The sequence below is a fragment of the Hyla sarda genome, chromosome 3, assembly GCF_029499605.1.
Source record: "Hyla sarda isolate aHylSar1 chromosome 3, aHylSar1.hap1, whole genome shotgun sequence".
Lineage (NCBI taxonomy): Eukaryota > Metazoa > Chordata > Amphibia > Anura > Hylidae > Hyla > Hyla sarda.
This window is the reverse complement of record NC_079191.1, coordinates 357,592,562-357,610,255: the sequence shown is the minus strand read 5'-3', so window position 1 is coordinate 357,610,255 and position 17,694 is coordinate 357,592,562. Positions and strand designations below refer to the sequence as shown.

Sequence of the window (17,694 nt, the reverse complement as noted above, 5' to 3'; positions counted from 1 at the left end):
CAAACGCTGGTCTGGGTTTCCCAGACCCGGTCAAACATTTTTTATTTTTCAGTTTAGGGACGTTTAGTGACGTTTAGTTTCTTATTCCCTTTTTCTTTTCGTGTTTTTAGATGGGGACTTAGGAACATAGCGTTCACTGTTTCCCCATTTGCGATTGAGGGGGCACAGGCATCATGGATGTACTGTCAACCCCCTCTCTCCAACGGTCAGCGCCTGGGGTTGTACCTCATGGGTCCGGTTCCCCCACTTTTCCCTGCTCGTCTTGCTTTTATAGCCAGGCATGATGCAGGTGACTAAAAAGCTGGCTGAAGACTTCATTAGGTAAGTTCTTCAGACAAGGTATTTTTTTCAGGTTGGAGCCTCTATTCTCAAACATCTCCTTATGTACTGCTGGTGGGAGTTTTTTTTTTCCTTTTATTAGGTATGTTTGCAGTGGTGTAGGACTGTTCCCTCTCTCTGTTACCGGCGCTGCCTGTGTGCAGACGCCGGTACCTGCTTTTACATTGCGGGCCTTCCGATGCTGCCTCTGCAGTCACCGGCTCTCATATCTCAGAGCGGCACATTTTCAGGTAGCGCGGACCTGCCTCTCTTCTGTCAGCACTGCCCTGCTCATGTCAGTGCTCGCCAGATTTCATTATTCGCCCCGAGCTCCACTGCCTCTTTTGTGGCTAGCGCCGACTCTCCTGCTCCGTTCGCATCATATTAGCGATCGGTGCACAGGGCTTTGCGCTGCCGGTGGTCATTTTTTCTACTGGGGTACCTTAACACCTTAAGGACCGAGCCCTTTTTCACCTTAAGGACCGGAGCGTTTTTTGCAATTCTGACCACGGTCACTTTAAACATTAATAACTCTGGAATGCTTTTAGTTATCATTCTGATTCCGAGTTTGTTTTTTCGTGACATATTCTACTTTAACTTAGTGGTAAAATTTTATGGTAACTTGCATCCTTTCTTGGTGAAAAATCCCCAAATTTGATGAAAAAAATGAATATTTTGCATTTTTCTAACTTTGAAGCTCTCTGCTTGTAAGAAAAATGGATATTCAAAATAATTTTTCTTTGGGTTCACATATACAATATGTCTACTTTATGTTTGCATCATAAAATTTATGAGTTTTTACTTTTGGAAGACACCAGAGGGCTTCAAAGTTCAGCAGCAATTTTGAAATTTTTCACAAAATTTTCAAACTCGCTATTTTTCATGGACCAGTTCAGGTTTGAAGTGGATTTCAAGGGTCTTCATAATAGAAATACCCCATAAAAGACCCCATTATAAAAACTACACCCCCCCCCCCCAAAGTATTCAAAATGACATTCAGTAAGTGTATTAACCCTTTAGGTGTTTCACAGGAATAGCAGCAAAGTGAAGGAGAAAATTCAAAATCTTCATTTTTTACACTCGCATGTTCTTGTAGACCCAATTTTTGAATTTTTGCAAGGGGTAAAAAGGAGAAAATTTTTACTTGTATTTGAAACCCAATTTCTCTCGAGTAAGCACATACCTCATATGTCTGTTAATTGTTCAGCGGGCGCAGTAGAGGGCTCAGAAGGGAAGGAGCGACAAATGGTTTTTGGGGGGCATGTCACCTTTAGGAAGCCCCTATGGTGCCAGGACAGCAAAAAAACACACATGGCATACCATTTTGGAAACTAGACCCCTCAGGGAACGTAACAAGGGGTATAGTGAACCTTAATACCCTACAGGTGTTTCACGACTTTTGCATATGTAAAAAAAAAAATTTTTTTTACCTAATATGCTTGGTTTCCCAAAATTTTTACATTTTTAAAAAGGGTAATAGCAGAAAATACCCCCCAAAATTTGAAGCCCAATTTCTCCCGATTCAGAAAACACCCCATATGGGGGTGAAAAGTGCTCTGCTGGCGCACTACAGGTCTCAGAAAAGAAGTAGTCACATTTGGCTTTTTGAAAGCAAATTTTACTCTGGGGGCATGCCACCTTTAGGAAGCCCCTATGGTGCCAGAACAGCAAAAAAAAAAAACACATGGCATACCATTTTGGAAACTAGATCCCTCGGGGAACGTAACAAGGGGTAATGTGAACCTTAATACCCTACAGGTGTTTCACGACTTTTGCATATGTGATTTTTTTTTTTTTTTTTAACCTAAAATGCTTGGTTTCCCAAAATTTTTACATTTTTAAAAAGGGTAATAGCAGAAAACACCCCCAAAAATTTGAAGCCCAATTTCTTCCGATTCAGAAAACACCCCATATGGGGGTGAAAAGTGCTCTGCTGGCACACTACAGGTCTCAGAAGAGAAGGAGTCACATTTGGCTTTTTGAAAGCAAATTTTGCTCTGGGGGCATGCCGCATTTAGGAAGCCCCTATGGCGCCAGAACAGCAAAAAAAAAAAAAACATGGCATACCATTTTGGAAACTAGACCCCTCGGGGAACGTAACAAGGGGTTAAGTGAACCTTTATACCCCACAGGTGTTTCATGACTTTTGTATATGTAAAAAAAAAATTTTTTTTTTTACCTAAAATGCTTGTTTGCCCAAAAATTTAACATTTTTAAAAAGGGTAATAGCAGAAAATACCCCCCAAAATTTGAAGCCCAATTTCTCCCGAGTACGGCGATACCCCATATGTGGCCCTAAACTGTTGCCTTGAAATACGACAGGGCTCCAAAGTGAGAGCGCCATGCGCATTTGAGGCCTAAATTAGGGATTGCATAGGGGTGGACATAGGGGAATTCTACGCCAGTGATTCCCAAACAGGGGGCCTCCAGCTGTTGTAAAACTCCCAGCATGCCTAGACAGTCAGTGGCTATCTGGCAATACTGGGAGTAGTTGTTTTGCAACAGCTGGAGGCTCCGTTCTGGAAACAGTGGCGTACCAGACGTTTTTCATTTTTATTGGGGAGGGGGGCTGTGTAGGGGTATGTGTATATGTAGGGTTTTTTACTTTTTATTTTGTGTTAGTGTAGTGTTTTTAGGGTACAGTCGCACGGGCGGGGGTTCACAGTAGTTTCTCGCTGGCAGCTTGAGCTGCAGCAGAAAATTTGCCGCAGCTCAAACTTGCAGCCGGATACTTACTGTAATCCTCCGCCCATGTGAGTGTACCCTGTACGTTCACATGGGGGGGGGGGGGGGGACACATCCAGCTGTTGCAAAACTACAACTCCCAGCATGTACGGTCTATCAGTGCATGCTGGGAGTTGTAGTTTTGCAACCGCTGGAGGATCCGTTTTGGAAACAGTGACGTACCAGACGTTTTTCATTTTTATTGGGGAGGGGGGCTGTGTAGGGGTATGTGTATATGTAGTGTTTTTTACTTTTTATTTTATTGTGTGTTAGTGTAGTGTAGTGTTTTTAGGGTACAGTCACACGGGCGGGGGGTTCACAGTAGTTTCTCGCTGGCAGTTTGAGCAGCGGCAGAAAATTTGCTGCAGCTCAAACTTGCAGCCGGATACTTACTGTAATCCTCCGCCCATGTGAGTGTACCCTGTACGTTCACATTGGGGGGGGGGGGGAACATCCAGCTGTTGCAAAACTACAACTCCCAGCATGTACGGTCTATCAGTGCATGCTGGGAGTTGTAGTTTTGCAACAGCTGGAGACACACAGGTTGTGAAACACCGAGTTTGGTAACAAACTCAGTGTTTTGCAACCAGTGTGCCTTCAGCTGTTGCAAAAGCTACAACCCCCAGCATGTACGGACAGCGGAAGGGCATGCTGGGTCTTGTAGTTATGCAACAGCCGGAGGCATACTACATTGGCTGGGGATTGTAGTTATGCAACAGCTGGAGACACACTGGTTTACTACTTAACTCAGTGTGCCTTCAGCTGTTGCAAAACTACAACTCTCAGCAGTCACCGACAGCCAACGGGCATGCTGGGAGTTGTAGTTATGCAACCACCAGATGCACCACTACAACTCCCAGCATGCACTTTAGCTGATTGTGCAAGCTGGGAGTTGTAGTTACACAACAGCTGAAGGTACACTTTTCCATAGAAAGAATGTGCCTCCAGCTGTTGCAAAACTACAAGTCCCAGCATGCCCATAAGGGCATGCTGCGAGTTGTGGTGGTCTGCCTCCTGCTGTTGCATAACTACAGCTCCCAGCATGCCCTTGTTGCATGCTGGGAGCTGTTGCTAAGCAACAGCAGGAGGCTATCACTCACCTCCAACGATCCACACTGCAGGTCAGTCCCTCGCCGCCGCCGTCGCTCCTGGGGCCCCGATCCCAACAGGGACACCGGGGATCGGGGTCCCCAGCACCCGGCATCTTCTGCCCGCACCCGCTCACGTCCACCGGAAGAGGGGCAGAGCGGGTTGCGGGAGTGACACCCGCAGCAGGCGCCCTGATTGATCGGCCGGTAATCCGGCCGACGAATCAGGGCGATCGTGAGGTGGCACCAGTGCCACCTCATTCCTGCAGGCTCTGGCTGTTCGGGGCCGTCTCTGACGGTCCCGATCAGCCAGTAATTCCGGGTCATCGGGTCACTGGAGACCTGAATTGTCCAGCGATCTGCGGCAATCGCCAACATGGGGGGACATAATGACCCCCCTGGGCGATATGCCGGGATGCCTGCTGAACGATTTCAGCAGGCATCCGGCCCCGGCTCCCCTCCGGCTAGCGGCGGGGGCCGGAAATGCTCAGAGCGTATCCATACGCCCTCGGTCCTTAAGGACTTGGAAACGGGGGCGTATGGATATGCCCTATGTCCTTAAGGGGTTAAGATTTTTTTAATAAAAGTAATTTACAAATCTGTTTAACTTTCTGGCACCAGTTGATATAGAGAAAAAAATATATATGTTTCCCAGTGGAGTACCCCTCTAAGGTCTTATTTTATCTGTTAAATTGGCTTGTCTATAATTGTGACTTACACTAATCGATCAGTTCCCAAGTTGTCAGCTGTTCTCATGACCAATAAAGGCAAAAGCATGTCACCCTCAGAAGTGTTAGCCTGTGCACAGCAGAAGGTAAATGCGGACTTTAATGTCATTGATCACAGATTATTGGGGTCCGTAAGAGTAGTATCAGTATTTCTAGAACAGCCGCACTTGTTGGTCGTTCTCGAACCACAGTATTCTGTAAGCATATTGTTGAAATTCTCCATGTACCAAGCCTCATCAAATATATACACAATTTACCCCTATAAATCACAAGTGTTCACTACGGTCTCTAGAGCAGCAGCACATTTAATCCCATATACATTGTTTTATATCAGCTGTTTACAGCGTCATCATCTCCTATACAAAGGAGCATATTGCAGCACGTTACAGAGCAGTTCATTGTTTCGGCTGCTTTGCAGACTCCGGCGATATGTACAAGAGGTTCTTGGGCAAAGTTACCACCTTATATAAATATTTCCACATCTGTATCAGTGTAGCAGGTCCATGGATAATAATGTAGATCAGAGTTTCCCAACCAGGGTGCCTCCAGCTGTTGCAAAACTACAACTCCCAGCTGGAGGCACCTTGGTTGGGAAACACTGATGTAGATAAAGGCTGAGGCAGGTGATACAGCTTCACAATATAATATTAAAGTGAGTCATTTGTATACTGAGAAATAATGAACATAATGGCCGGCATTTATCATTGTAGTGTAAGTGAAGCATTTTTCTACACCTTTATTTTGTGTACTGGTAATGTGTAGGAGCAACAAATTTATGAAATAGTCGCAGAGCATTTCATAAATTTTGTGCAGGTCACATTTTCTGAAATTTCTCTCCTCACATACACCAAGAAGCTAAGTCTGGGCTGGTGTAGTTTTAGAGACTTGTCAGTGGCTTTGTGCCTTTTTAGCACTTTTCACAAAAAGGCGCAGTTGATAAAACCCTTCCATATAATGTGTTTCGCCAAAATCAGTGGATTGCAACTCAAAATCAGTAGAAATGTGTAAACAAAAAGGCGCAAATAAACCCTGCTTGCACCTTTTGTAGACACCCAAAAAAAAAAAAAAGTCTAAAAAGACTATGATAAATGTTGGCTAATGCGTTTTAAAGATGACCCCTCCTTTAGGGGTCAAAAATAAGAGTATCTTTATACATGAAGAACAACTATTATCCAATATCAGGAAACCCTGACAACACGTAGTCTATTTTGTTGGGTTCCTTCCTCCGCTACATTTTCTTCTCCTATTCGCACATTCCTTATTTCCTCTATTTTCTTCATTACCTTTCCTGCTGGTTATTTACATGGAGAGTTCCCCTTTCCACTCGTCTTTATTTGAAGAAAAACTTACTAGTTCTTCTGCTTCTCCTTTTTTTTTTTCCTTTAAATTGGTAATTAATTACTTTTTATTAGTTGATCTATCATCCATTTAGGTACTCTGGCCCAGATTTAGCAAACTGTGTGAGACTATATAGAGAGATTTTTCCACAGCAACCAATCACAGGTCAGCTAACGAGCTGAGGTAAAGTGAAACCTGAGCTGTGATTGGCTGCTGTGGGAAAATCTCTCTATTTTTTTCTCTCACACAGGTCTGGGCCAGAGGTCTGTGTTGTAGGCTATGGACTATGGCCCAGATGTATCAAACTGTGTGAGAGTAAAAATGGAGAGGATTTCCACAGCAACCAATCACAGCTCAGCTTTCACTTTACCAGAGCTCGTTAGCTGAGCTGTGATTGGCTGCTGTGAGAATATCACTCCACTTTTTCTCTCACACAGTTTGATAAATCTGAGCCTATATTTCTGTAAAGTCTATTAAAAGTGTAATACAGAGAAACCACTAAAAATCCACACCTATGGATAATTAACAAAAATATGAATAATATATATTATTTAAAAATGTTTATTTTTTTTTTTTAAACAGGTCCATAATCTACACTAAAAACCGCAGTGACACATTTACACAATTTGGGGTGGATCTCCTTGCAGAAATGCTGTGAGCTTTGCTGTATGAAAAATCTACAGCATTTCCATTCCGTGTGAAAGCACCATTATAGTAAGTATGTACATAAAGGGTGTAGTGGCAGGGTGGTATGAAGGCATTTTTGGGACATACCATAGAATTTTTTTTTGCGGTTTGAAAAGAACGCAGTCAGACTAGTTTAGCATTGTGCTATATATATATATATACACAGAATATGCAAATATAATCTTGATAACTTTGCCCAAGAACCACAGCTAAGGTTATTCAATGTCCTCTGGTCTGACAGGGTGCGGCAGAGGGATTATGGACTTTTTCTCTGTGTCTCTGGAAAGTGCCTTTCTCATGTCTGGAAAGATATAAAAGACAAGGAGGGGTGAAAAGAATTGTATTATGTTACAATACAAAAATGACAACTATAAAAATTGCATACTTAAAATAAACTAAGCTAACACATGATCCAGTCTGTCGAGGGATATTAAATATAGGCTAGGGACTTGACAGATTTCTTACATTTTATTTATAGCCAAAGCATTTTAGGTCATGAGCAAAAAGTACATTTGGCATACCATGTATTATATTCATATAGAAAAGCTATATTTATAAAGGGAAGAGATTACACACTTCTCGGTGTGGTCACACTGACATTACCATGAGGGTTGTAATAAGTTCTTATATTCCTATTTGCATGTACCTTTCAGTTTATTTTTTATTCTTTAGCCCCTTGGCGCAAAATGCCATTTCTAAAGGGCGCTGTGGCACGGGAGGGTTATGAAGCGAGCTCAGGTCATACCCGCATGGTCCCACACAGTTGTGGCTAATGCCGCACATCACAGTTGAGGCAGATGTCCGGCATTAACTCTTTAGACGCGGCGATCAAAGTTGATTGCCACATCTAAACTGAAAGATTCCCAGCAGTGAAAAAGAAAGCTTCCCTTACCTGCCTCCTGCACGTCCAATCGGCGATTGATTGCTCCAAGCCTGAAATCCAGGCTTGAGCAATCAACCGCCGATAACACTGATCAATGTAATGGCATTGATCAGTGTATTGAATTAATGTACTGCATGTTATAGTCCTATGGGAGCTATAACATTGCAAAAAAAAAAAAAAAGTTAAGATCATTTAACCAATTCCCTAATAAAAGTTTAAATCACCCCCATTTTCCCTTAAAAAATAACAGTGTAAATAAAAATAAACATGTGGTATCGTTGGGTGCATAAATGTCCAAACTATAAAATTATATCGTTAATTAAACTGCATGGTCAATGGCGTACGCGTAAAAGAATTCCAAAGACCAAATAGCGTATTTTTGGTCACTTTTTATACCATAAAAAAATAAATAAAAAATAAATAAAAAGCGAACAAAAATGGTACCGGTAAAAACTTCAGATCACAGCGCAAAAAATGAGACCTCATTCCGCCCCATCCGTTGAAAAAAAAAATAAAAAGTTATAGGGGTCAGAAGAGGACAATTTTAAAACGTATACATTTTGCTGCATTTAGTTATGATTTTTTTCATACCTATATAAGTAGGGTATAATTTTAATAGTATGGACCTACAGAATAAAGATACTGAAAAATTTACTACGTAGAAATGGAAGCCCCCAAAAGTTACAATATAGAGTTTTTTCTTCCATTTAGTCGCACAATGTTCTTTTCCATTTCGCCGTAGATTTTTGGGTAAAATGACCCACATATTGCCTCTTGAGAACGCCGTGTGACAGCGAAACATGTAGAGGCGGCAATTTTGTGTTGTAATTAGTGTCACAATTGGGAAGTTTGGGCTTCTGCAGAGCCCTGTACACTGGAAGCCATGTTGCTCCAATAACTACTATCCTCCCATGTGACATTGCATTTTTTAACTATCACTTTCTGGAATTGTTACTTTTTAGATATACACTATTAAAAGTTATGTTTTAGGGGGGAGAAAAATTTAGGTGTTTTGCACCCCAGGCTACGGCCTTGGGGTTTGGTTAATTGCATTAGTCAGGTTGTTGTCTGACAATTACCACAAGGGGGACCACAAGGGGATATCAGGCTTAATCATGGCATTGAAACGGTTAAACAATAGAAGTGCAGCTGTGTACCAGGAAGTAACAAGGCTATCGGGTGCCTCTACTACCTGAGGCCCTTGACATACTATTAGGTCAGGGTGCACTAACAACTGAGGCAACATTACAGTTAGTCTCCCCACAGCCAAAATACTAAAGTCTTTCCCAGTAATTCTGTTCCTAGGACTCCTCCATGACCCAGATTTCTGTGGTGCCATCATGGAGGATGACTGGAGAAATAACACAGTTTCTATTCCACAACAATCCATCTTGCTACTTACCATAGGCGTCCTCATCCGGCTCCCCATTGCTGGCTGAATAATACTCGATCACTGTCCTGTATACACTGTATCCCAGCTGTTTGTACATGTTAACGGCGACCTGATTGGACACTCGGACAAAAAGGTCTACAAAGAAGCCTCCTTTCCTGAATATGAGAAAACGGGTGTTAGGACAAAGTACAGACCCCACAATGGAACGTGCATAGAAGAGTCATCACCTTTCAGATATTTCTTCAAGGAGTTCCATGAGTTTAGCGGCCAAACCGAGACGTCGAAATTCAGGCGCTACAGAGAGTGCTGTGACGTGCCCGTGCCACTCCTCTCTGGCCACCGAGCCCTCAGCTTTCCCCATTACTGCAACAAAGTGACACCAAGTTACTTGAAGGGAATGACATGGTCAATTCATGACAAACATTACACACTAATCGGATTGTATAAGATCAGGCGCACAAACATACATGTATTGAGATTTTACATATGACATCTTAAAGGGGTATTCCAGGAAAAAACTTTTTATATATCTATCTATCTCTCTCAACTGGTTCCAGAAAGTTAAACAGATATGTAAATTACTTCTATTAAAAAATCTTAATCCTTTCAGTACTTATGAGCTTCTGAAGTTAAGGTTGTTCTTTTCTGTCTAAGTCCTCTCTGATGACACCTGTCTCGGGAACCGCCCAGTTTAGAAGCAAATTCCCATAGCAAACCTCTTCTAAACTGGGCGGTTCCCGAGACACGTGTCATCAGAGATTACATAGACAGAAAAGAACAACCTAAACTTCAGAAGCTCATAAGTACTGAAAGAATAAAGATTTTTTTAATAGAAGTAATTTACAAATCTGTTTAACTTTCTGGAGCCAGTTGATATATAAAAAAAAGTTTTTTCCTGGATAACCCGTTTAAAGTTGAGAACTGTATTCAAGGGCATCCAAACCTGAAGCAGCAGTGCAAATGTTACCTAGCCCATGACACTGGAAGCCACACTCAAGCTAGTCTTAATCCCCACGTAGACTGGGGCCAATGAACTTAAAGGGGTACTGTGGTGGAAACTTTTTATTTTTTTATCAACTGGTGCCAGAAAGTTAAACAGATTTGTAAATTACTTCTATTTAAAAAAATCTTAATCCTTCCAGTACTTATTAGCTGTTGAATACTACAGAGGAAATTTTCTTTTTGGAACACAGCGCTCTCTGCTGACATCATGAGCACAGTGCTCTCTGCTGACACCTCTGTCCATTTTAAGAACTGTCCAGAGTAGGAGAAAATCCCCATAGAAAACTTATGCTGCTCTGAACAGTTCCTAAAATGGACAGAGATGTCAGCAGAGAGCACTGTGCTCCAAAAAGAAAATAATTTCCTCTGTAGTATTCAGCAGATAATAAGTACTGAAAGCATTAAGATTTTTAATAGAAGTCATTTACAAATCTGTTTAACTTTCTGGCACCAGTTGATTTAAAAAAAAAAAAAAAAGTTTTCCACCGGAGTACCCCTTTAACCCCTTAAGGACGCAGGACGTAAATGTACGTCCTGGTGCGGTGGTACTTAACGCACCAGGACGTACATTTACGTCCTGTGCATAACCGCGGGCATCGGAGCGATGCCCGTGTCATGCACGGCTGATCCCGGCTGCTGATCGCAGCCAGGGACCCGCCGGCAATGGTATTGCTATGAATAGTCCCCTATGGGGACTATTCAAGTGTAAAAAAAAATTTAAAAAAATGTAAAAGTAAAAAAAAAGTGAAAAATCCCCTCCCCCCAATAAAGTAAAACGTCCCCAAAAAGCGTAAAAATTAAATTTCATAGACATATTTGGTATCGCCGCGTGCGTAAATGTCCGAACTATTAAAATAAACTGTTAATGATCCCGTACGGTGAACGGCGTGAACGGAAAAAAAAAAATCCAAAATTGCTACTTTTTTAATACATTTTATTTAAAAAAATTATAAAAAATGTATTAAAAGTTTTTTATATGCAAATGTGGTATAAAAAAAAAGTACAGATCATAGCGCAAAAAATTAGCCCCCATACCGCCGCTTATACGGAAAAATAAAAAAGTTAGGTCATCAAAATAAAGGGATTATAAACGTACTAATTTGGTTAAAAAGTTTGATTTTTTTTAAGCACAACAATAATAGAAAAGTATATAATAATGGGAATCATTTTAATCGTATTGACCCTCAGAATAAAGAACACACGTCATTTTTACCATAAATTGTACGGCGTGAAAACGAAACCTTCCAAAATTAGCAAAATTGTGTTTTTATTTTTATTTTCCCCACAAAAATAGTGTTTTTTGGTTGCGCCATACATTTTATGATATAATGAGTTATGTCATTACAAAGGACAACTGGTCGCGCAAAAAACAAGCCCTCATACTAGTCTGTGGATGAAAATATAAAAAACTGAGTCCTTAAGGCCAAAATGGGCTGAGTCCTGAAGGGGTTAAGGACCTGGGGTTTTTCCGTTTTTTCCTCCTTACCTTTAAAAAATCATAACTCTTTCAATTTTGCACCTAAAGATCCATATGATGGCTTTTTTTTTTTTTTGCGCCACCAATTCTATTTTGTAATGACGTCAGTCATTTAACCCAAAAATGTACAACGAAAGGGGGAAAAAAAAAATATTGTGAGACAAAATAGAAAAAAACGCCATTTTGTAACTTTTGGTGGCTTCCGTTTCTACGTAGTACATTTTTCAGTAAACATGACACCTCTATTCTGTAGGTCCATACGATTAAAATGATACCCTACTTATATAGGTTTGATTTTGTCGCACTTCTGGAAAAAAATCATAACTACATGCAGGAAAATTTATACGTTTAAAATTGTCATCTTCTGACCCCTATAACTTTTTATTCTTCCGCGTATGGGGCGGTATGAGGGCTAATTTTTTGCGCCGTGATCTGAAGTTGTTAGCGGTATGATTTTTGCCATTGATAGGACTTATTGATAATTTTTTCATTATATAAAAAGTGACCAAAAATGCACTATTTTGGAGTTTGGAATTTTTTTGCGCGCACGCCATTGACCGTGTGGTTTAATTAACGACATATTTTTATAATTCGGACATTTCCACATGCGGTGATACCATATATGTTTATTTTTATTTACACTGTTTTTTTTTTTATGGGAAAAGGGGGTGATTCAAACTTTTAATAGGGGAGGAGTTAAATGATCTTTATTCACATTTTTTTCTCACTTTTTTTTGCAGTGTTATAGGTCCCATAGGGGGCTATAACACTGCACACACTGATCTTTATCATTGATCACTGGTTTCTCATAGGAAACCAGTGATCAATGATTCTGCCGCTTGACTGCTCATGCCTGGATCTCAGGCACTGAGCAGTCATTCGGCGATCGGACAGCATGGAGGCAAGGTAGGGGCCCTCCGGCTGTCATGTACACTGTTCGGGATGCCGTGATTTCGCCGCGGCAATCCTGAATAGCTCCCTGAGCTAACCGGCATTATTTTACTTTCACTTTAGACGCGGCGTTCAACTTTGAACGCCACATCTAAAGGGTTAATAGCGCGCGGCACCACGATCAGTGCCGCGTGCTGTTAGCCATGGGTCCCGGCCGTTGTTAGAGGCCGGGCCCGACCCGCTATGATAACGTGGGGCCATGCGTTATAGAACGGGAGCAGACTCATGACGTACCAGCACGTCATGGGTCCTTAAGGGGTTAAAGGGTTACTCTGCCCCTAGACATCTTATCCCCTATCCATAGACTTGCATTAAGAGGGTGGGGCTTGACAACACGAGGGGGGGGTTGTGACATCATGAGCCTCCCGCCCCTGCATCACCAATCATCAGGCACCGAGTAAAGCTCGCTCCATGCCCCAGATGACAGGGGGTGCTGCAGGAGAGATCTCGGGGGTTCCCAGCGGCAGGACCCACAATCAGATATCTTATCCCATATCCCAGTGTTTCCCAACCAGGGTGCCTCCAGGTGTTGCACCCTGGTTGGGAAACACTGCCCTATCCTTTGGATAGGGGATAAGATGTCTAGGGGTGGAGTACCCCTTTAGGAGGGCTCCCTTCTTTACAATCAGCACTTTTTGAAAGAGAAAAGATCAGAGGACATAGTGACCAGTCTCTCTTACAAAGCACAAGGGGAACAAGTGTCTCAGGTGAAGGTGTGAGGAATCCTGGACCCTCAGAAGAGATTCATTTGAGATTATAGGGGGAAAGAATGTGTTGTCTTGGGTCCCTCCTGGGGGTCAGGAAAGTTTGGCTAATTCAGAGGTCCCCCCCCCCCCTCTCTAGGTGAGACAGCTCATAGTAACTTCTGCACCAGTGTGAGTGCGCCTGGCGGAGAGGGGAAAATTTTGCCAAGTGGCACACAGGTATTGACAGCGGGCCAATGCGGATGGCATGACCATATATTCATGAAATGCGTTGTAGCCTGGGTTTGACTGTCGGCCTAATCCCAGGACAAACCGTGTATATTAAGACATATGAAATACTTACTGTAACCCATGAGTTCACCGCCAGGCGCCTCAGCAACAATGAAGTATTCTGGCCAGTGTGCCAGATACTGTAAGTAAAAAGGGATCCCATACTACAGCCTCTGTTAAGGTTATTTTCACTGTACTGTGAACACCATAACAAGGTCATTTTATACACAGACAATAGAGTTGAAAAATCGTCATAAAAAGGATACAGTTTCTGTGAGAGGATCCAAATTTCTGTGGGGGAAAAAAAAAAAAAAATCTATATTATTAAATGCTTAAAAGGGCCGAACACAAAACAGCCTAAGAATGTGATAAGCTGGCACCATGAGGGCACCGAACCTCGGCGGATTCAGTACGTGTGCCAGTCACTTCTCTGCACTGTGGTGCACATGCTTGTAGTTTATTATAATGCTGACAACCTGGTGACTACTGGGCTTGTACTTATGAACAAGATCCAACTAGAACAAGCAGCGCTGCAGAGTAGAGCACAGGGGAGGACAAAGCTATTCTATCTGATAAAAAAAAAAAAAAGACACTTTGATGGAACCTCATAGACCCTACTGCAAGGCTTAACACATTTTAGGCATCAGGTGGCCCTGGCTACTGAGAATATCATCCTGATGCCCAGTTTGTGTTAGCCCTTGACATTAAAGCCCTTTCCCTAATTACGACATATTTACATTATGGTTTGGGTGAGGGAGTATGACACGTGCTCGGAAGCTGGCCCTGCATCATAACCGCCAGGTACCGGCTGCTATTTGACGGTAATGACCGACCTCAAGGATCCATCCAATGTTTGAGGCATTTGAACAGTTATGGCGCATATACTTGGTGGTCAAGCGGTCTGATTGGCCCCCTTAATGATGAAATGGCAGGTTGTCGATGTGTTGTCAGATCAGCCAGAGGCAGGCTGTGAGTCTGCAGTAAATACAGCCTGCCTCCGCTTCTAGCCTACCCCACAAACTCTTAAAGGGGTACTCCGCCCCTAGACATCTTATCCCCTATCCAAAGGATAGAGAATAAGATGTCTGATCACGGGGGTCCCACTGCTGGGATCCCCATAATCTATGTGCAGCACCCAGCGTTTGTTTAGAACGCCTTCACGCCCCCCTCCCATAGACTTGCATTGAGGGGGCGGGGCGTGACGTCATGAGGGGCTATGACATCACAAGCTCCCGGCTCCAGCGTTTGGAATGCTGAGCAGCGGAGTACCTCTTTTAAGGCATCAGTGACATTTGTAAAAACTTTTGTCACGTTGTCCAGACATGACCGCACTTCACCAGTTAGAACCCTAACCACAACTTGTGACACGTCTGGGGAACATATCCAATGCTTTCACAAATAAAAGTAACACTGCAGTCTTCAGGTCAGGGGATTTGGTACAAATACAGACGGATGCTGATATAAGCAGGGTGTCCCCCCTACACCTCCTGTCCTCATTTATGGGAGTACACCGCCATTGTTGCCTATAGCAACCAATCACAGCAAACATTTCTTCTGCTGCCCTTTTAAAATTCGAAGGCTGCATTGATTGGCTATTGTAATCTTACCCACAACATGGCCGCCTCTACTGTATACAGATGTGAGGAGGAATCACACTATGACTGCAGCTCAACCTGCCATATAGACTTATGTATAAGACCCGGTCTCCATGAGTGATGATCACACTACTATACAAGATCCGGTCTCCATGAGTGATGATCACACTGATATAGACTTATGTATAAGAACAGGTCTCCATGAGTGATGATCACACTACTATAGACTTATGTATAAGATCCGGTCTCCATGAGTGATGATCACACTACTATAGACTTATGTATAAGATCCGGTCTCCATGAGTGATGATCACACTACTATATACTTATGTATAAGAGCAGGTCTCCATGAGTGATGATCACACTACTATACACTTATGTATAAGAGCAGGTCTCCATGATTGATGATCACACTACTAAACAAGAGCAGGTCTCCATGAGTGATGATCACACTACTAAACAAGAGCAGGTCTCCATGAGTGATGATCACACTACTATACACTTATATATAAGATCCGGTCTCCATGAGTGATGATCACACTACTATAGACTCATGTATAAGAACAGGTCTCCATGAGTGATGATCACACTGATATAGACTTATGTATAAGATCCGGTCTCCATGAGTGATGATCACACTGATATATACTTATGTATAAGATCCGGTCTCCATGAGTGATGATCACACTACTATAGACTTGTGTATAAGAACAGGTCTCCATGAGTGATGATCACACTACTATAGACTCGTGTATAAGATCCGGTCTCCATGAGTGATGATCACACTACTATACACTTATATATAAGAGCAGGTCTCCATGAGTGATGATCACACTACTATACACTTATATATAAGAGCAGGTCTCCATGAGTGATGATCACACTACTATACACTTATGTATAAGAACAGGTCTCCATGAGTGATGATCACACTACTATACACTTATATATAAGATTAGGTCTCCATGAGTGATGATCACACATATATAAGATCCGGTCTCCATGAGTGATGATCACACATATATAAGATCCGGTCTCCATGAGTGATGATCACACATATATAAGATCCGGTCTCCATGAGTGATGATCACACATATATAAGATCCGGTCTCCATGAGTGATGATCACACTACTATACACTTATGTATAAGAGCAGGTCTCCATGAGTGATGATCACACATATATAAGATCCGGTCTCCATGAGTGATGATCACACTACTATACACTTATGTATAAGAGCAGGTCTCCATGAGTGATGATCACACTACTATACACTTATATATAAGAGCAGGTCTCCATGAGTGATGATCACACTGATATATACTTATGTATAAGAGCAGGTCTCCATGAGTGATGATCACACTGATATATACTTATGTATAAGAGCAGGTCTCCATGAGTGATGATCACACTGATATATACTTATGTATAAGAGCAGGTCTCCATGAGTGATGATCACACTACTATACACTTATGTATAAGAGCAGGTCTCCATGAGTGATGATCACAACCAGGCTTTTCCCCCAGACATCAGCCCCACAGGCCTATGGGAACTTCTAATCCCATGAAGAGCCCAGACACAGACTATCCCCTGTATCCCTGCGGCCCCCGCCATCGTCTCACATGTTGTTGAACCGAAAGAGATCGTCACAGTTGAAGGCTCTCAGCGATGTCATCCTGTCTGCACCCACAGCACACCGGGCAGCACTGGCGGAAGTCAGGCAAACACAACGAAAGCGTGTGCGGAAGTGACGTCAGAGCACTGGCATCACGCACGACGGCTTTACAGGAAGTTAGCCCGGGCTGCTGTTGTCATGGCGACGCCAGGCTTAGTTTTCCTGTTGCCAGTTGTCCCCACACTCCTGCAGTTGTCACTTGCAGCTGATGACACCTTCTTATTTTAGTTCCAGTATATGTATATATGTCCTGCAGAGCAGATAGTGGTAGAACTGTGACCTGCTGTGCCTGCTGTCTCTCTGAAGGAATGTGACTGGAAAGATTTGTCACTGTGTGAACCTTGCAAAACTACAACTCCCACAATGCCCGGACAGCCTTTGGCTGTCCGGGCATGCTGGGAATTGTAGTTTTGCAACCGCCGGAGGCAACCCGGTTGGGTAACACTGTTGTGAACTACATTAAAGGGGTACTCCGGTGGAAAACATTTTCTTTTCAATCAACTGGTGCCAGAAAGTTAAACAGATTTGTAAATTACTTCTATTAAAAAATCTTAATCCTTCCAGTACTTATTAGCTGCTGAATACTACAGAGGAAATTATTTTCTTTTTGGAACATAGAGCTCTCTGCTGACATCATGACCACAGTGCTCTCTGCTGACATCTCTGTCCATTTTAGGAACTGTCCAGAGCAGCGTATGTTTGCTATGGGGATTTTCTCCTACTCTGGACAGTTCTTAAAATGGACAGAGATGTCAGCAGAGAGCACTGTGGTCATGATGTCAGCAGAGAGCTCTGTGTTCCAAAAAGAAAATAATTTCCTCTGTAGTATTCAGCAGCTAATAAGATTTTTCAATAGAAGT

General features: G+C 42.5%; 1 protein-coding gene across 1 annotated transcript; it reads right to left on the bottom strand.

Moving 5' to 3' along the window:
* Positions 1-5,764: 5,764 nt before the first annotated feature.
* NAA20 (N-alpha-acetyltransferase 20, NatB catalytic subunit) lies at positions 5,765-16,915 on the bottom strand. Its single transcript, XM_056567634.1, has 6 exons — positions 16,782-16,915; positions 13,830-13,854; positions 13,637-13,727; positions 9,387-9,522; positions 9,169-9,314; positions 5,765-7,184 (listed from the first exon to the last, which is right to left on the bottom strand). The coding sequence occupies exons 1-6, from the start codon at positions 16,832-16,834 to the stop codon at positions 7,099-7,101; spliced, it is 537 nt and encodes a 178-aa protein (XP_056423609.1). The 5' UTR covers positions 16,835-16,915; the 3' UTR covers positions 5,765-7,098.
* Positions 16,916-17,694: the final 779 nt, after the last annotated feature.